Source organism: Orcinus orca, chromosome 15, assembly GCF_937001465.1.
Source record: "Orcinus orca chromosome 15, mOrcOrc1.1, whole genome shotgun sequence".
NCBI classification, from domain to species: domain Eukaryota; kingdom Metazoa; phylum Chordata; class Mammalia; order Artiodactyla; family Delphinidae; genus Orcinus; species Orcinus orca.
In genome coordinates, this window is record NC_064573.1 from 13,796,838 (window position 1) to 13,822,801 (window position 25,964).

The 25,964-nt window shown below is 40.3% G+C and overlaps 1 protein-coding gene across 2 annotated transcripts in view; it reads right to left on the reverse strand.

The window, feature by feature from the left end:
* Positions 1–25,964, reverse strand: part of CDH20 (cadherin 20) — a 215,120-nt gene that overhangs the window by 42,522 nt on the left and 146,634 nt on the right. For both annotated transcript variants that reach the window (XR_007471696.1, XM_004268060.3), the window contains exons 3-6: positions 20,653–20,947; positions 20,026–20,145; positions 17,377–17,544; positions 12,695–12,882 (exon numbers count right to left, since the gene is read on the reverse strand). Coding sequence is in view for 1 of the 2 variants with exons in the window: in XM_004268060.3 (XP_004268108.1) it covers positions 12,695–12,882; positions 17,377–17,544; positions 20,026–20,145; positions 20,653–20,947 (771 nt within the window). In the remaining variant the exon portion in view is untranslated. The remainder of the gene's footprint in view (positions 1–12,694; positions 12,883–17,376; positions 17,545–20,025; positions 20,146–20,652; positions 20,948–25,964) is intronic.

Sequence of the window (25,964 nt, forward strand, 5' to 3'; positions counted from 1 at the left end):
AGACTTTCTTCTCTGTTTTCTTCTGGAAATTTTACAGTTTTAGTTTTTCACATTTAGGTAAATCATCTATTTTGGGTTTATTTTTGTAGCTATGAATCAAGGTTCTTTATTTTTTTTTTTGTATACAGACATACAATTTTTCTAGCACTGTTGAAAGACTAGAGCGAGTTTTTAATTATTGTTAAAATTTCTTTTTAAATAAGTTACTCAGTGATTTTTATATTATTTAAGATTATTGTCTCCCTTAAATAATTTTATTATTTAAAATTTAAAGAAAACATTGCCTTAAATACCCTAAACTTTAAATTGCCCATAATTGATATGAGTTTGACATTTCTGTCTAGAAAAGTTTTTGTACTTGTTTTTACATATTTAAATAGTAAATCAAAGAGTAGTAATGTCTGAGAACCCAAGTTAAATTCAAGAAATTTCCTAGAGTTGGAGCATGTAAAAGTGAAGTTATTATATCCTTGAAAATTGAGTAATGAAGATTATGTTACAAAATAGTAATGCAGTTCCCCTAAGCAGCATTAATCATTCCCTCTTCTTTTCCCATAGCACTTTGTCTTACTTCCGTTATGGCTCTTCTTATTTTGTATTATAAATATTTCTTTCTGTGTTGGTTGCCTTCATGATACTAAAGGGCAAATATTATGATTTAGTCAGATTTTTATTCCCCAGTACCTAGGGAGGGACTAAAACCCAAAAATGTTGTTACATTGAGTAGTGCAAAAGTGTTTCAGTGTATTAACATGTATTGATACTAGTTGAGTGATGATATATACAGACTTTATGTTGCCATATTTCAATGATATAAAGATACACATTTTTTTGTATTTTGACATTTTGGAAATAGGGTTGCTTCTCCAATTGATAGCATCTTATAATTGCTGTAGGCCCAACGAGAGGTAGGATGTAGTTGTCACCATTTGTGCTAGCCAAACCTGGTCAAAGTCGTTCATGTACTTCGGTTGTGTTCTGCACTTGTTGGTAATACATGTGTTGAACTTTACTGCCTTCTAAAATGTCTTCAGAAAGATTGTATTATGATTCAACATTGAAACAAAGTTGCTGTGTAGGTAAAATGGTATGGAAACAATAGCAGGGAATAAATCTGATATTAGTGAAACAAATATGTCTGTGTCTGCAAGGGCTTTTCCAGTAACTACAAACAAAGAAATGAGAAAGCATTGTATCATTCAAATTATCAGGAGGTTTTTGTGTGTGTGTGTGTGTGTGTGTGTGTGTGTGTGTGTGTGTGTGTTTTAAGTGATATATAAAACAGTGATGGGGGATGTGTCAGGGAGGACCTTCAAGATGGCAGAGGAGTAAGACATGGAGATCACTTTCCTCCCCACAAATACATCAAAAATATATCTACATGTGGAACAACTCCTACAGAACACCTGCTGAATGCTGGCAGAAAACCTCAGACTTCCCAAAAGGCAAGAGACTCCCCATGTACCTTGGTAGGGCAAAAGAAGAAAGGAAAAACAGAGACCAAAGAATAGGGATGAGACCTGCACCTCTGGGAGGGAGCTGTGAAGGAGGAAAAGTCTGCACACACTAGGAAGCTCCTTCACTGGTGGAGATGGGGGGTGGGTGTGGAGGGAAGCTTTGGAGCCACGGAGGAGAGTGCAGCAACAGGGGTGCAGAGAGCAAAGTGGAGAGATTCCTGCACAGAGGATCAATGCTGACCAACACTCACCAGCCTGAGAGGCTTGTCTCCTCACCTGCCAGGGCGGGTGGGGGCTGGCAGCTGAGGCTCAGGCTTCAGAGGTCAGATCCCAGGGACAGGACTGGGGTTGGCTGCGTGAACACAGCCTGAAGGGGGCTAGTGCACCACAGCTAGCCGGGAGGAGTCTGGGAAAAAGTCTGCACCTGCTGAAGAGGCAAGAGACCATGGTTTTGGGGTGCGTGAGGAGAGGGGATTCAGAGCACCGCCTAAATGAGCTCCAGAGATGGGTGCGAGCCACGGCTATCAGCTTGGACCCCAGAGATGGGCATGGAATGCTAACGCTGCGGCTGCAGCCACCAAGAATCCTGTGTGCAAGCACAGGTCACTCTCCACACCTCCCCTCCTGGGAGCCTGTGCAGCCCGCCACTGCCAGGGTCCCATGATCCAGGGACAACTTCCCCGCGAGAACACATGGTGTTCCTCAGGCTGTTGCAACATTTTGACTTCTGCCGCCACAGGCTCGCCCCGCATTCCATACCTCTCCCTCCCCCCGGCCTGAGTGAGCCAGAGCTCCCGAATCAGCGGCTCCTTTAACCCCGTCCTGTCTGAGCGAAGAACAGACGTCCTCCGGCGACCTACACGAAGAGGCGGGGCCAAATCCAAAGCTGAGCACCTGTGAGCTGCGAGAACAAAGAAGAGAAAGGGAAATCTCTCTGTGCAGCCTCACGAGCAACGCATTAAACCTCCACAGTCAACTTGATGTACCCTGTATCTGTGGAATACCTGAATAGACAACGAATCATCCCAAATTGAGGAGGTGGACTTTGGGAGCAACTGTAGACTTGGGGTTTGCTTTCTGCGTCTAATTTGTTTCTAGTTTTATGTTTACCTTAGTTTAGTATTTAGAGCTTATTATCACTGTTAGATTTATTTATTGATTTGGTGGCTCTCTTCCTTTTATTTTATGTATATACATATATATTTTTTTCCCTTTTTCTCTTTTTGGGAGTGTGTATGTGTATACTTCTTTGTGTGATTTTGTCTGTATAGGTTTACTTTTACCATTTGTGTTAGGGTTCTATCTGTCCGTTTTTTATTAGTATAGTTTTTAGTGCTTGTTATCATTGGTGGATTTGTTTATTGTTTTGGTTGCCCTCTTCTTTTTTTTTAAAATTACATTTTATTTTAATAATATGTATTTAAAAATTTTTATGTTAATAACTTTATTTTATTATTTGTCTTTCTTTATTATTTTTTTCTTTTCTCCCTTTCTTCTGAGCTGTGTGGCAGACAGGGTCTTGGTGCTCTGGCCAGGTGTCAGGCCTGAGCCTCTGAGGTGGGAGAACCGAGTTCACCAGAGACCTACTGGCCCCATATAATATCACTCGGTGAGAGCTCTCCTAGAGATCTTCATCTCAATGCTAAGACCCAGCTCCACTTAGTGACCAGCAAGCTCCAGTGCTGGACATCCTATGCCAAACAACTAGCAAGACAGGAACACAACCCCACCCATTATCAGAGAGGCTGCCTAAAATCATAGTAAGTTCACAGACACCCCAAAACATACCACCAGACACGGTCCTGCCCACCAGAAAGACAAAATTCAGCCTCATCCATCAGAACACAGGCACCAGTCCCCTCCACCAGGAAGCCTACACAACCCAGTGAAAGAACCATACCCACTGGGGGCAGAACCCAAAACAACGGGAACTACAAACCTGCAGCCTGTGAAAAAGAGACCCCAAAGACAGTAAGTTAAGCAAAATGAGAAGACAGAGAAATACACAGCAGATGAAGGAGCAAGGTGAAAACCCACCAGACCAAAAAAATGAAAAGGAAATAGGCAGTCTACCTGAAAAAGAATTCAGAGTAATGATAGTAAAGATGATGCAAAATCTTGGAAATAGAATGGAGAAAATACAAGAAATGTTTAACAAGGACCTAGAAGAACTAAAGAGCAAACAAACTGATGAACAACACAATAAATGAAATGTAAAATTTTCTAGAAGGAATCAGTAGCAGAATAACTGAGGCAGAAGGACAGGTAAGTGACCTGGAAGATAAGATAGTGGAGGGCTTCCCTGGTGGCGCAGTGGTTGAGAGTCCACCTGCCAATACAGGGGACACGAGTTCATGCCCCAGTCCGGGAGGATCCCACATGCCACAGAGCGGCTGGGCCCGTGAGCCATGGCCTCTGGGCCTGCGCGTCCGGAGCCTGTGCTCCGCAACGGGGGAGGCCACAGTAGTGAGAGGCCCGCATACCGCAAAAAAAAAAAAAAAAAATGATAGTGGAAATAACTACCGCAGAGCAGAGTAAAGAAAAACAAATGAAGAGAATTGAGGACAATCTCAGAGACCTCTGGGACAACATTAAACGCACCAACATTCGAATTATAGGGGTCCAGAAGAAGAGAAAAAGAAAGGGACTGAGAAAATATTTGAAGAGATTATAGTTGAAAACTTCCCTAATATGGGAAAGGAAATAGTCAATCAAGTCCGGGAAGTGCAGAGTCCCATAAAGGATAAATCCAAGGAGAACCACGCCAAGACACATATTAATCAAACTATCAGAAATTAAATATAAAGAAAAAATATTAAAAGCAGCAAGGGAAAAGCAACAAGTAACATACAAGGGAATCCCCATGAGGTTAACAGCTGATCTTCCAGCAGAAACTCTGCAAGCCAGAAAGGAGTGGCAGGACATATTTATAGTGATGAAAGGGAAAAACCTACAACCAAGATTACTCTACCCAGCAAGGATCTCATTCAGGTTCGATGGAAAAATTAAAAGCTTTACAGACAAAGAGAATTCTGCGCCACCAAACCAGCTTTACAACAAATGCTAAAGGAACTTCTCTGGGAAGGAAACACAAGAAAAGGAAAAGACCTACAATAACAAACCCAAAACAATTAAGAAAATGGTAATAGGAACATACATATTGAGAATTACCTTAAATGTAAATGGATTAAATGCTCCAACCAAAAGACATAGACTGGCTGAATGGATACAAAAACAAGACCCGTATATATGCTGTCTACAAGAGACCCACTTCAGAGCCAGGGACACATACAGACTGAAAGTGAGGAATTGGAAAAAGATATTGCATGCAAATGGAAATCAAAAGAAAGCTGGAGTAGCAATTCTCATATCAAACAAAATAGTCTTTAAAATAAAAATTGTTTGTTACAAGAGACAAAGCAGGACACCGCATAATGATCAAGGGATCAATCCAAGAAGAAGATATAACAACTGTAAATATTCATGCACCCTACATAGGAGCACCTCAATACATAAGGCAAATGGTATCAGCCATAAAAGGGGAAATTGACAGTAATACAGTCTTAGTAGGGGACTTTAACACCCCACTATCACCAACGGACAGATCATCCAAAATGAAAATAAATAAGGAAACACAAGCTTTAAATTACACATTAAACAAGATGGATTTAATTGATATTTATAGGACATTTCATCCAAAAACAACAGAATACACTTTCTTCTCAAGTGCTCATGGGATGTTCCCCAGGGTAGATCATATCTTGGTTCACAAATCAAGCCTTGGGAAATTTAAGAAAATTGAAATCATATCAAGTATCTTTTCTTACCACAACGCTATAAGAGGAGATGTCAATTACAGGAAAAAATGTGTAAAACATGCAAACACATTGGAGGCTAAACAGTACACTACTAAATAACCAAGAGATCACTGAAGAAATCAAAGAGGAAATCAAAAAATACCTAGAAACAAATGACCATGAAAACACGATGACCCCAAACCTATGGGATGCAAAAAAGCAGTTCTAAGATGGAAGTTCATAGCAATACAATCCCATCTCAAGAAATAAGAAAAAAACTCAAATAAACAACCTAAACTGACACCTAAAGCAACTGGAGAAAGAAGAACAAAAAACCCCCAAAGTTAGCAGAAGGAAAGAAATCATAAAGATCAGATCAGAAATAAATGAAAAGGAAATGGAGGAAATGATAGCAACAATAAAACTAAAAGCTGGTTCTTTGAGAAGGTAAACAAAATTGATAAACCGTTAGCCAGACTCATCAAGGAAAAAGGGAAAAGACTCAAATCAATAGAATGAAACAGAAGAAGTAACAACTGACACTGCAGAAATACAAAGGAACATGAGAGATTTCTACAAGCAACTATATGACAATAAAATGGACAACCTGGAAGAAAAGGACAAATTCTTAGAAAAGTGCAACTGTCTGAGACTGAACCAGGAAGAAATAGAAAATATAAAGAGACCAATCACAAGCACTGAAATTGAAACTGTGATTAAAAATCTTCCAACAAAAAAGGCCCAGGACCAGATGGCTTCACAAGCAGATTCTATCAAACATTTAGAGAAAAGCTAACATCTATCCTTCTCAAACTCCTCCAAAATATAGTAGAGGGAGGAACACTCCCAAACTCATTCTATGAGGCCACCATCACCCTGATACCAAAACCAGAGAAAGATGTCACAAAAAAAGAAAACTACAGGCCCATACCACTGATGAACATAGATGCAAAAATCCTCAGCGAAATACTAGCAGACAAATCCAACAGCACATTAAACGGATCATACACCATGATCAAGTGGGGTTTATTCCAGGAATGCATGGATTCTACAGTATATGCAAATCAGTCAATGTAATACACTATATTAACAAATTGAAGAATAAAAACCATATGATCATCTCTATAGATGCAGAAAAAGCTTTTGACAAAATTCCACACCCATTTATGATAAAATCCCTCCAGAGAGTAGGCATAGCGGAAACTTACTTCAACATAATAAAGACCATATGTGACAAACCCACAGCCAACATCATTCTCAATGGTGAAAAACTGAAACCATTTCCACTAAAATCAGGAACAAGACAAGGTTGCTCACTCTCACCGCTGTTATTCAACATAGTTTTGGAGGTTTTAGCCACAGCAATCAGAGAAGAAAAAGAAATAAAAGGAATCCAAATCAGAAAAGAAGAAGTAAAGCTGTCACTGTTTGCAGATGATGTGATACTACACATAGAGGATCCTAAAGATGCTACCAGAAAACTACTAGAGCTAGTAAGTGAATTTGGTAAAGTAGCCGGATACAAAATTAATGCACAGAATTCTCTTGCATTCCTATACACTAGAGATGAAAAATCTGAAAGAGAAATTAAGGAAACACTCCTATTTACCATTGCAACAAAAAGAATAAAACACCTAGGAATAAGCCTACCTAAGGAGACAAAATTCCTGTATGCAGAAAACTATAAGATACTGATGAAGGAAATTAAAGATGATACAGAAAGATGGAGAGATATACCATGTTCTTTGATTGGAAGAATCAGCACTGTGAAAATAACTATATTACCCAAAGCAATCTACATATTCAATGCAATCCGTATCAAACTACCAGTGGCATTTTTCCCAGAACTGGAACAAAAAATTTTACAGTTTGTATGGAAACACAAAAGACTCCTAATAGCCAAAGCAATCTTAAGAAAAATGGAGCTGGAGGAATCAGACTCCTGGAATTCAGACTATACTACAAAGTTACAGTAATCAAGACAGTATGTTACTGGCACAAAAACAGAAATATAGATCAGTGGAACAGGATAGAAAGCCCAGAGATAAACCCACGCACATATGGTCACCTTACCTTTGATAAAGGAGGCAAGAATATACAATGGAGAAAAGACAGCCTCTTCAATAAGTGGTGCTGGGAAAACTGCACAGCTACATGTAAAAGAATGAAATTAGAACACTCCCTAACACCGTACACAAAAATAAACTCAAAGTGGATTAAAGACCTATATGTAAGGCCAGACACTATAAAACTCTTAGAGGAAAACATAGGCAGAACACTCCATGACATAAATCACAGCAAGATCCTTTTTGACCCACCTCCTAGAGAAATGGAAATAAAAGTAAAAATAAACAAATAGGACCTAATGAAACTTAAAAGCTTAAACTTAAAAGCAAAGGAAAGCATAAACAAGACAAAAAGAGAACCCTTAGAATGGGAGAAAGTATTTGCAAATGAAGCAACTGACAAAGGATTAATCTCCAAAATATACAAGCAGCTCATGCAGCTCAATATCAAAGAAAACAACCCAATCCAAAAATGAGCAGAAGACCTAAATAGACATTTGTTCAAAGAAGATAAACAGATTTCCAGCAAACACATGAAAGGATGCTCAACATGACTAATCATTAGAGAAATGCAAATCAAAACTACAGTGAGGTATCACCTCATACCAGTCAGAATGGCCATCATCAAAAAATCTATAAACAATAAATCCTGGAGAGGGTGTGGAGAAATGGGAACCCTCTTGCACTGTTGGTGGGAATGTAAATTGATATAGCCACTATGGAGAACAGTATGGTGGTTCCTTAAAAAACTAAAAATAGAACTACCATACGACCCAGCAATCTTACTACTGGGAATATACCTGGAGAAAAGCACAATTCAAAAAGAGCCATGTACCACAGTGTTCATTGCAGCACTATTTACAATAACCAGGAGATGGAAGCAACCTAAGTGTCCATCGACAGATGAATGGATAAAGAAGATGTGGCATGTATATACAATGGACTGTTACTTTGCCATAAAAAAAGAAATGAAATTGAGTTATTTGTAGTGAGGTGGATGGACCTAGAGTCTTTCACACAGAGTGAAGTAAGTCAGAAAGAGAAAAACAAATACCATATGCTAACAGATACACATGGAATCTACAAAAAAACCCAAGTGGTTCTGAAGAACCTAGGGGCAAGAGAGGAATAAAGATGCAGACGTAGAGAATGGACTTGGGGACATGGGGAGGGGGAAGGGTAAGCTGGGACGAAGTGAGAGAGGGGCATGGACATACATACACTACCAAATGTAAAATAGATAGCTAGTGGGAAGCAGCCACATAGCACAGGGAGATCAGCTGGGTGCATTGTGACCACCTAGAGGGGTGGGATAGGGAGACTGGGAGGGAGATGCAAGAGGGAGGGTATATGGGGATATATGTATACATATAGCCTATTCACTTTGTTATATAGCAGAAACTAATACACCATTGCAAAGCAATTATACTCCAATAAAGATGTTAAAAAAAATTAAAAATAAAACAGTGATGAGAATTCATGGCACCTTAGGTTTGATGAAATTCAAAAGTTTTCTGCTTTGTGGCCTGCCTAAGAGGAGAGTGGACTTGAAACAATTGTTTATGGTATGCTGGAAGATGGAAGACATGCTGAAGACGTAAGATCATGCTCATATAGAATAAAGAACATTCTGAAAATTGTATGTTTCAAGTTATCTTTGAAAAGCATTTAAATTAAGAGACTGAAAATCAATTGATTGATTACTTAAAAGCCAAAAAAGACCCAAAGTACTGGGTAGTAATCAGTGTGGTTTTATGAAGACCCAATTCTATCAGTTCAACTTGATTTCTCTTTTTGAAAAAGTGTGTGCTTTTTTAGACAAATAATAGGCCTAAGGGAAATAAATCAAAAGCAGAACACTTCTTTCAATTTTACATGACATTATTAATGACAAAGTAGGAGGATGGGTGTGGATCAAGCATCTGAGTGAATGTTGTTCCAAAGGTATAGATTGAGCAGTCAATAGCCTCTAAAGTATTTATTGTATTTGACTTGTCCATCTACTCAACTTATTGACCTCTCTTTTAATTCCATTTTCTGGCACCTCATAGGTTCAGAAGAGAAATCCAAATGACCTTGGCAAAGTTGATACATGTTTTGATTAGACATGGATATAGTTTTAGCAATGACAGTGAAAGACAGTGTTCTGTCTTACGAGGCTTAATCTTTTTTCCTGGTAAGGGAGCTGGAGAAACGACATTTTGAGGTTCCTTTCAGATACAGTCTATGGCCATACCACCCTAACCAATCTCATCATATACAAAATTATAATAGTTAATATTTTTTAAATTAATGGCTTATAGCAAGGTCTAAGATATATTCTAATAATTTGACATAAATTAATATTATTTTATTATTTAGAATTATATACTATTTAAGATATAAAATAAAATTTAAAATATATTGAGAACCTCAAAAGCTCTTCTTCTGATTGCTTAATTCTTTAAAGATAATCTTTGCATTAAAGAGATAATAATTATCCCAAACTCTGAGCTTTTACCTCGTTTATAGTTACCAGTCATGATAGGCAATGTATTATTAATTTTTAGCTTGAGGCATGCCACATAATAGGGGAGTGTTCTTAATCTTATGTCATACAACAACTTGGTATTATTATTCTAGTCACCTTTTATAAAGTATTATTAGTTCTCAAAGAATATGAGTAAAATAAACTGCAATATTTAAATTACATCCAGATTTATATGATGGTTCCAAAGCTAATGTCAGCATTTTGCACTGTTTTGAGGTCATTGTGTGCTGGTTATAAAGATTTCAGGTTGGAGGAATGCTGGATATATCTGTTCTTATGCTGTACGTGATTGTACCTTAAATAAATAAGGACAAACATGTGAACTCTTCCCTTCTTCCTTTCTAAAGCAGTGTTAATTCAGCTCTATGGAACAGCATAGAATAAAGTTATTATTGACACATTAACTTGTGCCACATTCTAAGTTATGACTTTGTTGCTTTTGTCAAGGTCATCAATGACCTCCCTGTTCTTAAAATCTGTGATTAATTTTCAGTGTTTTAATATGACCTTTAGCAGCACTTACCACAGCAGCACTTACAGCAGTCACTCTCTTCTCTTGGAAACAGTTTCTTTACACCTTCCAGGACACCACACTCTCCTGATCTTCCTTCTGCCTCCCTGGGCTCTCCTCCTCAGTCTCCTTGCTTATTTTTGCTCTCCCTGACCTTGTCACGTTGGGCTGCCACAGGATTTATTTCACTGCCCTCTTCTCCATCTATGCTGGATCCCTTGGAATATTATTATTTTTTATTTGCTTTAAGTACCATTTATGACTCTCAAATTTTCAGTCTAGAACTCTTCTCCAAATTCCAGACTCCTATAACCAACAACTGCTATACATCTCCACTTGGGTGTCTGATAGACATTGCAAACGTAACATGCTCAGAACTGAATGCCAGTATTTCCCCATATCACTTAGTGCCATCTCTATTCTTTTTGTTGCTCAACCGACTCCTCTTTTTCTTTCATATCTTCATCCAATCTGTTAGGAAATCCTGTTGGTTCTATTTTCAAAATATATTCAGATTCTGACCAGTTCTCACCACATCCATTCCCAATACCATAGACCAAGCCATCATCATCTCTTACCTTGATTATTGCAATAGCCTTTCAGCTGGTCTCCCTGTTTCCATTCTTGCCCCCTTATGGCCTTTTCTCAACACAGCTTACACAGTAATTATTTCATAATAAAAGTCCAGTGATGTCACACATCTGTTAAAATCCTTCAGTTCTCCACTTTAGTCAGATTAAAACCCAAAGTCCTTAATCTGCCTACAAGGTCCTAACACAATCTGTCTCCCTTGTTACTTTTCTGACCTCATCTCCTTCTGGTCTCCCTCTCCAGCCTTATAAACCCCCTTGCTGTTCTTGAAACAAGCCAGGCAGAGTCCCACCTCAGGTCGTTGCACTGGCTGTTCCTTTGTCTGGAACACTTTCCTCAGTATTTCCAGTCCACTCCCTCGTTTACAGGGCTGCCATTTATGGTTCTCACTGAAAGTCATTTACAGGGCTCCTCCGAGGGTTGTGCACTGTCAGCCTGCCCGACTCTGTGCTGTGACTCTGCCCACTTCAAGTCTTTGCATAAATGTGACTTCTGTGTGAGGCCAGTCACAAGCATTTGAATTTGAAGTCATGTTGGCTCTTCTGATCTTGCTTTGTTCTATTTTACACCCCCTCCCACATAGCACTTATCACTTTCTAATATACAACTTTATTGACTTACTTGCTTTTTTTTTTTTTTTTTTTTTCTGCGATACGCGGGCCTGTCACTGTTGTGGCCTCTCCCGTTGTGGAGCACAGGCTCCGGACACGCAGGCTCAGCGGCCATGGTTCACGGGCCTAGCCGCTCCGCAGCATGTGGGATCCTCCCGGACCGGGGCACGAACCCGTGTCCCCTGCATCGGCAGGCAGACTCTCAACCACTGCGCTACCAGGGAAGCCCTACTTGCTATTTTTGATTGTCTTCTTCCGCTTACTAGAGTAAACGTCAAGAGGGCAGAGGTTTTCAGTTGTTTTACTTACTCTCTACATTAAATGCCTAGAACCAGTGCCTGGCACATAGGTAGGCACTCAACAAATCTTTGTTGAAGAAATAATTTAAGATATCTTGGGTTTTAAGTTGTATTTGAAATAGAGAAGGAAGATGAAATCAGTACTTTTTTGAATTAATGTATTTTATCAGATATATTTATTAGGATGTTAAAACTTCAATTATTTTTAGGTTTTATCTTTCAGCTGAGTATGTCCATATGTGCTTTATGCCACAGAATCGATAGCTTACATTCAGAAAACTTATTAACTTACTATGAAAACTTATTAACTTATTATAACTCCTTACTATGAAGGAGTTCCAAGTGGTACCATCACTCAGCAGGTGTGTTTGATAAAGCCTTTCCAAGTCTGATTAGCATCTTTAGGTCTTTAAGTAGCAATTTAAAAATCCCTGCGTGTTATTTATTGATTAATAATAATAGTATAGCTTGCTTTATTGTTGTTTATGGTATACTGTGGTAAAAGTGAGGTTATTCAAATACAGATATTGGTCAAGTCATTAACATCATTAGGGAATTAAGCTACAGCAGTTTTTTAAAGTGGCTAAGTAGTTAGCTAGAAGTGACATATTTATAATACATTTTTATCATGACTTGGTACCCTTTCTGTAAAATGATGACACAGCCAGTGTTCACATGTAAACAAAAGGAGTAAGAGGCTTTTTTCTTAATGATAGGAAAGTGTATCAGAGGATTTGAAGCAATACGTATCAATAATATAACAGTCCTTACTAATATTTCATGCACATTCAAAGCCTCCATTGAAATGATTTGGAAAAAGGAGTTGGATTACCTTCTTCACAGTTATGATGCCGACTTGGAAATTGGGATCTGTGTTAATGTCGAATGCATCTGCACCATCTCCATCCACAATAGTGTACTTCATCTCTGCATTAATTCCTTCATCCAAGTCCTTGGCAAACACCCTTCCCACAGTAGAGCTAACCGGAGCTGATTCCAACACACTCATCTGATAATGTTCTGTGAAGAAGAGTTAGAACATGCATTTTTTGTAATCTGTTACTACCAAAAAAAAGCCTCTTCAGTATCACATCATGTCCACCATGCTGTGCAAAACATCTTTTTCATGGTCCAAAAGTTAAAACTCGAGTTTTACAGATGAAAAAACTGAGATCCAAAGAGGCTGAGTAAATGTTATTGGGTCATAGCCTGTACTGGATGTTTGATAAGTAGGTGCCAAAATACCTTGATCATAATCCTAGGAGTAGGACAGGACAAAAGCAAAAATATTTCTCATCTAAGTGAATCTACCTTCAGAGTGGTAGGAAGTATCAGTACCTTGCTTTCCAATCTTTTCTTCCTAATGAACCATTTCCCCAAATGTTAATTACTTCTGAGAAAAATAGAAAAAACATTGTGGTCACAAAGTATGTATTTACTCTGTTCACGTTTCAAATGCCCACATTTTCCTTTGTAGCCTGGCCTTCATGCTGAATGCCTGTCTCTATGACCACCTGCCTAAATTTAATGGAGACCAGTGATCTACAAAGGAGGACCAGCCATGGAGAACAAACTCCACCAGCTTCAATCTGTCCATGCACCTGGGACTGCCCATTGGCAGCTTCTTCATGGACAGATCTCTGATGCTTCTTGTTCTCTTTTCCAGAATAGAATGCCCACAGAGTTCTCACATATGTAAGAAACTCAGAGCCAGTAATGTTCTCCTTTTCAAATTGATATCCTGAATTCACTAATTCAGTTCATTTTTGTCTCCATGAAGTAGTATTTTCATTAACTTACATTCTCTGGGGCTAAACTTTTTGACACTCTTCATTATTTTGTCAGTCATAATGTGAATGACTAAATATTAAATCAAACAATCACATTTTCAATATGTACATGGCCTCTCTGATTCTAATATGCATTGCAAGCTGTGGGGATGTGAACCTGGGAAGTCTGGGATGTGACGGCTTGAGTCTCACAAAGATTTGGGGAGGCTGACAGCACCCAGCCAGCTCACAGCACCCTCCCCTGCACAGGAGGAGAAATGATGACTGTTCTTTGCCAGCGTGAGCCAGGAAATTGCTAATGTCTGTACGAAACTGGAGGCACTTGGATTTCATGATCTCTTTACATTCACTTCCAAAGTTGTTGATGGATTAGACTTTCTATTGCAGAACACGTTTGGGAAAAACAAATAATTTTCTCCAGGAAAGCTGTATGTTCTGTGTTGAAACAAACATATAATTTCTACACATAATGCAGTATATTAGAAATAAATAGTCTGAGGTTTTGACATTCCCTTATATTTGGTTCAATTAAAGGTGACTGAGCTTGTTCAATATAAAATAGTAGGTGTGTCATTGTGTTGACACCTAATCAGTTATGATAATATTTGTCAAAAAGAAGGAAAGTGGGATTCCTAGAATGAAGAATCAGAAGATTAATAATGCCTGAGAGTTTATCCAAGGTAGGTTATGGAATAATGAGATCATTTAAACTTAGTTTTAGCAAATAAGAGAAATAATTAATGGTGAGATAAAGAAAATTTTTTATAAGTCCAAAAATAATGACCATTTTACTTTTTTTTTTTTTTTTTGCGGTATGCGGGCCTCTCACTGTTGTGGCCTCTCCCATCATGGAGCACAGGCTCCGGACGCGCAGGCTTAGCGGCCATGGCTCACGGGGCCCAGCTGCTCCGCAGCATGTGGGATCTTCCCAGACCGGGGCACGAACCCGTGTACCCTGCATCGGCAGGCAGACTCTCAACCACTGCGCCACCAGGGAAGCCCAATAATGACTATTTTAGAGGAAGCAGAGATAATGTGTGAACAATGTTTAGAGACACAGCGATTACCTTTATACATTTCCATTTTGTCTTCCGTGCAACATAGTCTGTGTTTCCACTCTATTCTAGGTTCTTCATTATTTAAAAAAAATGACAACTCAAAATGTGTGCTTTAGAATGGTGTTAAGATGTTGCCTTGTGGGGCAGGACTAAAACCCCCAGTTATCACTGTATTGTGTTATGCTTCTGTGAAGCTGCCGTGTTTGGGGTGATATTGAGACAGGCTGGGACCTGGGCCCCTTTGCTGCAGGGCTGCAGTGCTTGCACCTGGACACACCTCTCCTCCAGCAACAAAAGACAGAGAAGCTATATGAGACTAAAAATAACTGGGTGCATGCACAGTTGGGGCAAATTCTGGACAAAAGATACAAAGAGACCAAAAACCCACTGCCACTTTTGAAGGGCCCAGAGCAAAAGCAGGGTACTGCGCCTGCCCCCTGCACACACCACCACCTAAGTGGTGGGCAGACCTCCCCAGCCACCCCTCTGTCCCGACCCCTGGACACACCCCTACCCTCAACCCATATAAGGAGTGAGCTCGCCCCCGCGCAGGGAGCAAGCAAGGGAAACTGTTGTTCTCACTCGCCGCTGCTGCAGCGGGGTCCCCAGTAAAGCCTTGCCTGAATTTCTTGCCTGGCCTCTGATCAATTGCTATTGATTAAGGAGGCCAAGAGCCCTGGTAGGTAACAATACAACTTCCCTGCAATATGTCCAGATCTACATACTGTGAGCTGTGTAATAACTTCGTTCTTCCCTTTATGCCTCAGAGATACTGTCTAGTGTCAAATTACAAAGCCAAACAGGATCAAGGATGTTCAAGAATCTGTAGTCTACAGTGTGCACCGTGTGAGCCATTCATGAAATAATAAGATGGAACCCACAGGGTCAGCAAAGCAATTAAGAAGCCAATCCATATGGCATTTCATAAACTGTTTTCATGATGCACTACTATTCTGATTTGTAGAACCAATCAACTTAGTAACCTACTTATTTGTACCACTTGTGAAATATTTAATATACTGTCTTTTAGTTTCACGAAATCTCATGGGGACTTTATGGATACCAGTTGTATGTAAATATTTGAGTTCTCTTCCTCTGTTTACATAGATAAAATAGATGGCTTACTTGGTTTGACTGACTCAAAATGTAGCTATTCAGCTGATGGTCTGGTTTTTAGTTTAGTTGTTGTTGTTGTTTAACCTGATTCCCCCTGGTTAAGTCTTTCACCTGGAGTTGTGTCTGCTGCTCTCACTTCTCCAACTGCTCCCTTTTAGGCATCTGCTTCTCAGATTCACATCTCTGTTCCTGGGCTCCATTCCACAGTCATAGCTCTATATTCCACCTTCCTTAAGGACCTTCAATCTGATTGTCCTGCTGTCACTTCATATTCAAATTGGAATTTGTCTTCCTCCTTCCCTGCCACTAGTTCCATTATGTATCCTCTATTTCTATCAGTAGTACAATCCTTCTCCCTGTCACCCAGACTTAGAACATCACTGTCATCTTTGATTCCATCTTCCCTTAGCCAAGAAATCAAGAGACAGAAATCCAAGTTTTCTTATTTGCCCCATTCCACCCCTTCTGCTGTTTCCTTACATCCTTATCAGTTCAAATCTGGACCACTCTAAAAGCCTTCTAACAGACTCTCCTGCTTCTAGTCTCCACCCCTAGCAACCAGTGCTGTACGCGACTATCATATTAGCCTTCCTTTATGTCTCTCACTTGCTCAAAAACTTTGCAGTGACTTCCGTTAGAAATATAACAAATTTGAAACACTGAAGAGCAGGTCTTCATTTTAGGGATCTTTGAACATAAAATTACATTTGCAGCTTTATTTCTAGGTCTTTATATCCCATATCTAGAATGTTGCCCAAAGCAAATATTTTTTGAATGAATAGCTTCCCCCTTCTGGAATGTTTTCCTTTCTTCCTATTTGAATCCTTTATATTCTTCAATCCCCTGCTGAGCTCTCATCCTTTTATTAAGCCTTTACTCATCTTGGTTTCTTGTGAAGGCTTCATTCTACACTAACCAAGTGGCACAGCAAATGCTGCTTCCTGGTTAACTTTTGATGAGTATTGAGTATGTACTCCCCAAGTGGACTTTAAGCTTCACAGGGGCAGAGACTGGGTTTCAGTCATCTTATGCCCCTCATGCCCAGGGCCCTTACAAAGCAGGTGCTTGGTACCTGCTTGAGAATTGATTGGTGAAGGTGGTCAGATGGGTCACTATGTTCACCTCCAGCTGTGCCTTAGTTTCCCTGCATGCATTCTCAACAAGGGCAGTATTGCCCCCTAGGGGGCAAAAATCGATTCTTGTTGGGGAGAGGTGAAAAAATCTTAGATACTTATTATATATTACAATGGTTTGTGGCTCTCTAAAGTTCAGCCCTACCCAACAAAGTCTTACTGCTTAATATTTAATTTTATGGGGAGTGGTCAGGGCATGGCAATCAAGAAAAAAAGAGTTTAAACACTGGTTTAGTGCTATGGGAAGTTGGTATCTAGAAGGGAAATAATTATGTGAGAATTGCATGATAAATGTCAGAAAGGAATCCATGAAAAATTGAACTCAAAGAGGGACTCAGACAGGCCTTTCTCTTTCACCGCTGTCACAGCTGCCTCCCTCTGGCTTGAGACCTATACTCTCACTGGTTAGGTACTCACTCTGGGGAAAGCGGGGTGGGTTATCATTGACATCTGAGAGGGTGATGTTGACCGTTGTGGTCCCAGCTAATCCGCCAAGCTGCCCTCCCATGTCCTTGGCTTGGATAATCACTTCATAGTATTCTTTGGCTTCTCGGTCCATGTTCATGAGTGCTGTCCTAATTACACCTGCAGGATAGAAATGACTTTGTTTTTAAAAACAAAACCACAAGTTCCATTTTAAAGATTGGGTTCTAGGCTTCTCCTTGTGCATTGTTAATGGCTAGAGTTGAGATGCAAGTCACATCTTTTATTAAATTTGAGGTCAGAATCCCAGCGTCAAAAAAATGCTGTGCTTAAACAAAGGGTGAATAAATAACTATTCCAGCCGGCAGAGCTTTGTGGGCCGATTTCCTTTGGCAACATTACTGAGAAAGAACAGGAGGTGGCAGCAGTGCTTCTCTAACAGGCTGGGGGACTGGCAGTCTGAGACAGTTTCAGGCTGCTCTGTCTCACCAGACAAAACGGGCTTCGGGTCCGGAAAATAAAGCCTCATATGCCTGCAAATCTGTGATTTTAGATAATTCTCCTTTAGCTCTTTCTTTCAGCCCCTAGAGCCCTTGTAGTGTGAATGACTCTTCTTTAGGCAACTCGTTCCTAGTCTGCTTTCTCCTGCCTCCACAGTAATTGTAAGCAGGGTTGGAATTCAGATTTGCTTTTCCTTTTGTTATATGTTCATTCTGTTTTGTTAGGTTCTGCTTACCTCTGTGCTTCAGTGCATTCCGTGAGCTAAGACATGAAAGATGCTCTGTGAGTTGTTTATTTTTAACAGACATACAGGATGATCTCCCCCAGACCGTAGGTAGCAGCACTGCCGTATGATGATACGGTTTCAGTTAGGAAGAGGGGTCTAAGTCAAAATCCTGTGAAATGCGTTGTTTTGATCCTGCCAAGGATGTGTGGTAATGTTTTATATTCCTTTGAACACTTCAACTTAGAAAAGTTGACTTCTGTGCTCTCTAGGTAAAGATTAAAGGCTTGTTTACTTCAGGTTTACAACATGACCCTTGGCTAAGCAGACCTTTTGCATGCCAAGGGAAGGAACTGGGAACCACAAACCTGTCCCCATTTTACTCCTATAATGTATATATATTGCATTATAGTAACAACATTCTAAAGTGAAATATTTAGCATTTTCTTTTTTTAAATGGCCTAGGGGCATGGCAATAACGATCTTTTCATGTATTTTTGACCTTAACACTATAGATGCCCCCTGGGAGCTGTCAAAATAATGTAAGGTTCCTCTTGGGATGTAAAGGACACATTAGCGACTTCCTGTCTGTATTTTTCCTCCCTGTGGGCACCCCCTCACTCTCCCTCCCTCCATCTGTAGAATGGTTAAAGTTACTGTTTTATGGAAGTCCCTAACAGCAACCTTTTTTCTTTCCTCCTACTAATGTATACTCCCTCACTTTCTACTTTTATGATACAGTTTTCCAAATGCCTGGTTCCCCTGAGGACTTCTGGAAAAAAATTATATCAGGTTGCTAATAGAAATGTGTTTTTTCTATTTCCTGTAAAGGGATGACTTTGAGTGTTTGTCATTGACTTTACCTCTGTGGCTGTAAGTTTCTTTACTCAAGTTTTGTGTTAATTACTCTTCGGTCCTCAATTTTCCTGTATGTGAAATGGGAGTAACAACACTTCCATATATTTCACTAGTTCACAAGATTATTGGGAGGCTCAAATATGGTAATATTTATGAATGTATTTTAAAAGCGAGAAAGTCTGGCACAAGTGCAAGATAATAATCATAATAATTGCTCTGCCCAACTTGAAAGTATTAAAGGGAGTCCTTCATAGATAAAACATAAATTCTGTAGTCAAAGCTCTTGGGTAAAACTGAAAACAAAACAAAACAAAAATCCCAAAGCCAAATTGATTTGTTGATTGTTGACGTGTTCTTTTGTAGCACATTGCTCCTTACCTCCTTACCCACCCAGTTCTCTATGCTGTCCTCCCTGTTAGAGTGTCCCACTTAGCACCTCCTTTTTGGGGGGCCACATTCCATGCTCTGTGCTCTCTCCCCCCTCATCACATTCATCCACTCATTCTGGCCTTGCTCTCTGCTTAGTACGGAGTGACTCAGTGGGAAGAACATCAGACCACATGTCAGGGGACACCTCTACAACCAGAAGTACTTTGTTAGGTCTCCGTTCCCAATTTCCTTATCCTTTAAGTGAAGAGTGATGGACTGGATTATTCCCCTAAGATTTTCCTAGTTTCAAAATCAATTATTCTAGTTCTCTAGTGAGCCCAGGTTAATATGCCAATCCTCTTAGATCTTCTTGGCGTTATAAAAGACCTTACTCCCCGGGAATAAATACAACCATGGTATTTTTGCAGGTTACTGAGGAGGCATACTTTTGTGTAGGCAGTTCTTTGGGCCTCTCCAATCAGACTTTATCCACTGTCTATGCATTGTGCTGCTCTTACCCACGAGGGCAGTGCTAGTTTGGTCTCTTAATCCCAAAGCTTATAACAATCCTCTCTAGTTAATACATTCCCTGGAGAGTTCTTGAAAAGGAGAGTTGGGTCTGTCATAAATAGCAGTTACAAATCATTAGAGAATAAAATCAACACCTCTGACTCAAGTATTACATCACATACCTGTTTTGGAGTCCACAGAAAAATATGGCTGGCCCTGGAGGATGCTGTACATTACCCGGGCACTGTTACCATAGGTTGGGTCATCAGCATCTGTGGCTGTCACCTGGATAACAGAAGTTCCTGAGGGAGAGAGATGGTGGAAACCTATTCAAGTTGAATTGCTAAAGGCTGAATGCAATCCTGAATGGGCAGTTTTAAAGCATTTGCTTCCTTGGGAGGGCCTCTTTCTAGGTCAAGTTTCCATAACTGCTTAGTACAGAAGTACCTCTTCAGTGGGGATGGGAGTTACTTGTGTTTTAAATTCTTAGTAACTCATAAGGACAACACAGTCTTTGGGCCCTTCATTCTTCTTTTTGATAGTACCAAAATGCTTCTCCCTTATGAATCAAATATTATCTATCTATCATCTATATTTTGTTTTGCTTTTTAAGAACCGGAACTGAATAACAATACTAAGCTTAGTATTACTACTATTTTATACTATGGCTGTCTTCATTGTCTAAGTAGCTTGGTAGAGTTTTATGATTTGTGAACTGTTGTGCACATTCTGTCCTTCTCCATGTTTAGACAGGAGGATCTTCTATAGTGGAACCGCTGTTTGTGAGAATCAGTGAATCTCCACCTTACCCACTGGTGACATTTCTGGCACAGTGGCGACATAAGGTCCATCCAGGAACTTGGGCTCATTGTCATTGATGTCTTGGATTTTAATGATGAACTCTGACTCTGGCTCCATTGGCCTGCCCGTCCGCCTGTCCAGGGCTTGAGCCCTTAAAGTATACTGGGCCCTTTCCTCTCGGTCAAGCCTCTGAATGGCATGGATGTCTCCAGTGGTGTCGTCGATGGTAAACACGACACCTGCACCTTCTCCAGAGAGGATGTATTTGATGGATCCATCCCCCCGATCCATGTCTGAATGAAGCTGAGGAAAAAAAGCACCGACGTATGAACAGGTGTCAGAAATAAATAGATTTTTCAATATGGTCTAAATTTATGATTTCCTTTCAAACAGAAAGACTTTTTTTCACTCAGATGTTTAAAATGTCTACAGAGAACTAATACGCATTGAACATGATTATATCAAAGAGCAAATATAAGTTGATGAATAAGTAAAGTTTCTCCACATTCCATTCAGTATCCTTAACTTAGTACTGTTTTTGAAGTTCCTTTCCCTGAGAAGTATAGAAAACAGGAGTTCTGGAAAGTGTAGGTCCCAACGTGTACAATAGGAGCAAGTCTAATAAGAAGGAGTCCAGCCTTTCCATTTAATTTTTTTTTTAAGAAAAGGACAAGCTAAACATTTAAAAATTGTACAAGTGTTGATATAAATTAAGTTTTGGAATTTCAGAAACTTTATGACAGTTCGAGTTGGCTGAGAAGCTGATGAAATAGCTAATAGATAGACCAGTGGCCACCATACTGGAGATACAAAATGACTTCCAGGGGCTCTTGAAATTCTCTGAATTCCGTAATTTCACTCAGTGGGACTATGCTTGTTTATGTTTCAGGCATCAAAATGGAATTTTACTGCTGGTTATTATTCTTTGTATCAGTGTATCTCTCCTTTTGGTGGGACCAGTTCTTGGCCTCATAACTGAATCACTCAAATCTATATGTGGAAGGTTCTGTTAGGGACATGCTTTTATCTGTCCATCCAGCTATATTTCCTCCCAAATTACTTTGTAACGACTCTCGAAATGAGTCCAGGGGCACTATTTTCATATTAAGCCTAGAAATAAACTCCTGCACCCCTAATTATAGACAATGTATATAGATGGCAAGAACCCTGGAATTTTGTGCTCTTATAATAGTCCTTCTCTAAGGGGGCAACAGAAAATTAGTTACACTTAGTCAGCTACCACCAGCTCTGTTGTTGCTGGGGTAGTTAGCACTTTGCATAGCTCAGTGATGAAGTCCATGAGATGTAGTTTATAAAACAGACAGCCAGCATTAGGGTTAGGCCAGAGAGGCAAGTATATCTGGCCTGAACACTGTCTGTATCAGTTATAAATTGAGTGCCCTTGACAAATTATTTAACGCTTATAACTCTCAAGTTCCTCATATTATAAATGTAGAGGACAATGTTAATTCTTACTGTGAAGGTTTGTTGGGCTCATTAGAGATTAATGTATGTAAAGCACCTAGTACAGTGTCTTTCCCATAATAGGAAAGCTATAAATGGGGCCAATTACCGTGATGATATACGTGCATAGAGAGAAGGGTATTAACATGCCCAGCTCTTCTGTACTCCCTTCAAACCTTCAGGAGTGTAGCAGAGACGGCAAAAAAACAACCTGTTGGCCTCTTTGTTATGCATAGCCCAATGGTAGAAGCTGGAGAAGGCTGCCTGAAGCATTGCTGGGACAGTGTTAGTCTGAGGATTAAATGGCACGGACACCAAGAAGACACCTGAAAGTGTATTCACGACATCCTCAGACAAGGATGGGTTTGCAGGTTGTGGCTGGTTTTGAGCTGAATCTCAAATTGACTCACGGCCAAATCACACAGGCAGCGATTTTGCTGCCTAGAGGAATTCAGCTGTGTCTTATCTACAGAAGGGAAGTAAGAGAACAAAATTGACCGAAAAAATAGCTGTGGATTTTTTTCTACTTAAAGAATTCTATTTAGAATATAAAGTTCTCCCATTTTCTCATTCCATATACAGTATTATTATTTTTATAAAGTTCTCCCATTTCCTCATTCCATAGACAGTATTATTATTTTTTTATCGCAATCCAAATCTTCTGTTTATGCAGTTAAAAAGGCAGAGGTGCCTAGCTCTTACTGTGTAGAGTAGAAAGCCATTTTATTTGGACCCGGCCACAAAGAAATGAAAATCCATTCCATCTGGAACTGTGTTCCCAGGCAGAGGAATGGAATTGGGAGGAGGAGGACAGGGGTCTAAGGATTAAAAAAAAAAAAGTATATATTTGTGTGTGTTTACATACATATGTCTATACATATATAAATATAAATATACATATACATATAAATACGTGTAGTTTTAAGGCATGTGGCATAGAACTTTCACTTAGGATGAAATAGGTTAATTCAGGGCATGGCAGATTATCCAGGGGAAAAAGAAAGGATAGAAGCTGACGTTAAAGAAAATACCCAGGATTGTTTTGAGGTGTTCTGTTTGTCATCTAAAAAGTTTTGTCCTATGAACCTTAAGAAAGTTAAGCATACTTGTGATCATCATAGGCCAAGTTGAAGTGCTCTGCCTATGGAGAGTACTTAATAAGTAACAGGAGGCTAGAAATCTTTGCTGCTGTAGAGAAAGTTCTGGTTCCTCAGGAGCTACTCGGCTGGCTGATGTCCGTGGAGTCTGGGCTGAACGTTGGCTCTGTTATCTTTGTTTTTGTTTGTATTGAGAGAAGAATTGGAGGAACTCTGTAGACTGTGAGTTCCTTGAAGTCAGGAACCGCGTGGCTTTCATCTTAGTGTGAGTCCTCACGTGTAGCAAATGCTCAATAAAATTTTATTGAATGAGTGGTGTAGGGTGTAGTAGTAGGGTTAAAGCTTTTAGTGAAACCATGTTACCTTTGCCTTAAAAGAGCTGGCAAGCACCTTTCAGGTACCTTCTTTGTGTGTGTGTGCTTATGGGCAAGAAAGGGGGAGGGGAGGGGGGAAGGGAGGGGGGAGGACATCCACAGAGAAGCAGGAGGGCCTCCTATGAACAGGAGGAGTACCAGCTATGTAAAGGGCCAGGATCTGCTTACACAGAACTAGTTTCTGGGGACTATACAGTTGACCCTTGAACTACATGGATTTGAACTACGAGGGTGCACTTATATGTGGATTTTTTCAATAGTATATGCTGCAAACAGTATTACACATGAATCTGTGGATGCAGAACCACGGATACAGAGTAAACGGTGATTATGGAGGAACCATGGATATAGACAGAGGGCCGACTCGAAAGTTAAAAATGTATTTTCCAGGGTGCGGTTGGGTGGTGCCCCTAACCCCCACGTTGCTCAAGGGTCACCTGAAATTGTATCAGTTCAGGACCTAGTCAGGGAACAGAGCCCACACCAGTCATTTTAGCAGAGAGAATTTAATATGAAGGATTGAAAAGGCAGAAAGGGAACATTGAGGTATCATAGGAGAGATAATAACTCCAGGAAACTAGCTAGTGTCCCTCTGGCTGGGGGAGCAGAGGGCAGAAGTTGGGGCTTTTGGAATCTGGGCATTTGGAGGAGGCTGGGCCAGAGACCTCTGAGAAGGGAGCGCTGCCCCGTCAGGCTGGAGCTTCAGGAGTTTAGAGGAGGTGCCCCCCAGCGCCCACCTCCCACGGAGCAGAGACTCAGACTTCTGAGAAGGCGGCGCCATCCAGTGGTGCTGATACTTCTCAGCGGGTGTGATGAGGCTGGGGCTGGGAGTGTGGAAAGAATCCAGAAACTGGAATCAACTGCTGCAGGTAAAAGGAACAAGTCCCTTCTCCCTCCTCCTGCCTCTGGTTCTCCCTCTAGTGCATTCTACTCTCAGAACCCAGTGGGAGCTGGTTGGAAAAGGAGAAACTGGTTTGCAGAGTTCCAGCCCCAGCATCACAGAGTGGAGTATGGAAAGGTGAATACAGAGCTGAGACACTAGCTTAATAACCAGCACAGTACTGTGCATTTAATATTAGGTTTACCAGCCATAGAATACACATTTGGTTGTGAAAATTGAAAAGAAGAGATATTAACAGCTTTTCTCTAAGTCACTCAGCAAATTGGCACTGCAATAAAAATGTGTTTTATGTTTATCCATTCTTAATTCAGCTAACACTGACTGAGCACCAGCTCTTTGGAGGAAGGTAAGGAACTTCTGGAGTGGAGTTGGCAGCACGTGGTTATGTACTTATACTAGACAGGCAGGTGGATAGTCTACTTAACCTAACAATTCTTTAGTCTATAAGATCTTGAGCCAAAGGAGTAGTGAATGATGGGAAGTACATGAAGATCATGAAAAAATGTTAAACACAAGGGTGACTTTCACTCCTTTTGCTGTCTTTCATGGTGCCTCGTATAGTTCCAGGAATGCAGCAAGTGCTTACAGTTTGTGGTTAGACAGCTTCCATGTAGTTGTTAAGCTCAGTATGACTTGGGACCACAGGTTCATGCGTAAGCACAAGCTCTCTGCATCCCCCTCTTTGCATATGTCAATATAATCTAGCTTTAACTCGACACTGCCTTGTCCCTGGAAAGCCCAGTGTGGATTTTATAAGGCCATACCAGTTACAGCTGATAATTATTACCACACTCCTTTCTGAAATAAGCAAATACTCAGGCCAGCTCTCTAAACAGACATCTTCCAGAGCTCAAGGTGACAAGCTGAAATGCCCCTGGAAGAGAGGGAATGAAAGGTGGTTGGATTCTCTTTCAAAAGAAAGTAAAGGGGAAAAGTGCCTGGGTAAGTGAATACATAATTATCTTCTTCATGTGGAGGTGACATACCCAATTCAGGGTAAAAACTTTCATTGTTTGCTGGAGTGTTGGTTGGACAGGATGACTGTGGAGATGCGGAGGTATCCTGTGTCCTGGGTTGGGGTGATTAGGAAAGGGTGAGCACTAATCATGAGTACTAGAGGGTACTACACAGCTGTGTGCTCCCACCTTCAGGAAACAGGCTTGGTTACATTCCTGGTCTCACTGACACAATTGATGCTTCTGTGTATCTTTCAGGGCTAGGTCTAAAGTCATGGTCATGTGCAGGGCAGTGTAAAAGAAAGCCCATGGCTTCGGTTTCAGATTTCCTGTTGCCTTCTGTGTAACTTTGGGCAAGGAACGTAACCTCTCTGAGCCTTGTTCCCTACTCTAATTATCAAAATAGTGAATTATACTTACCTCGTACCATTGTTATGATGATTAAATGATCTGCTTTATGAGAATATGACTGACACACGGTACTGTGGTAGCCCAGAAACTTGTCAGATACTCTTGTCTTTCTGCATT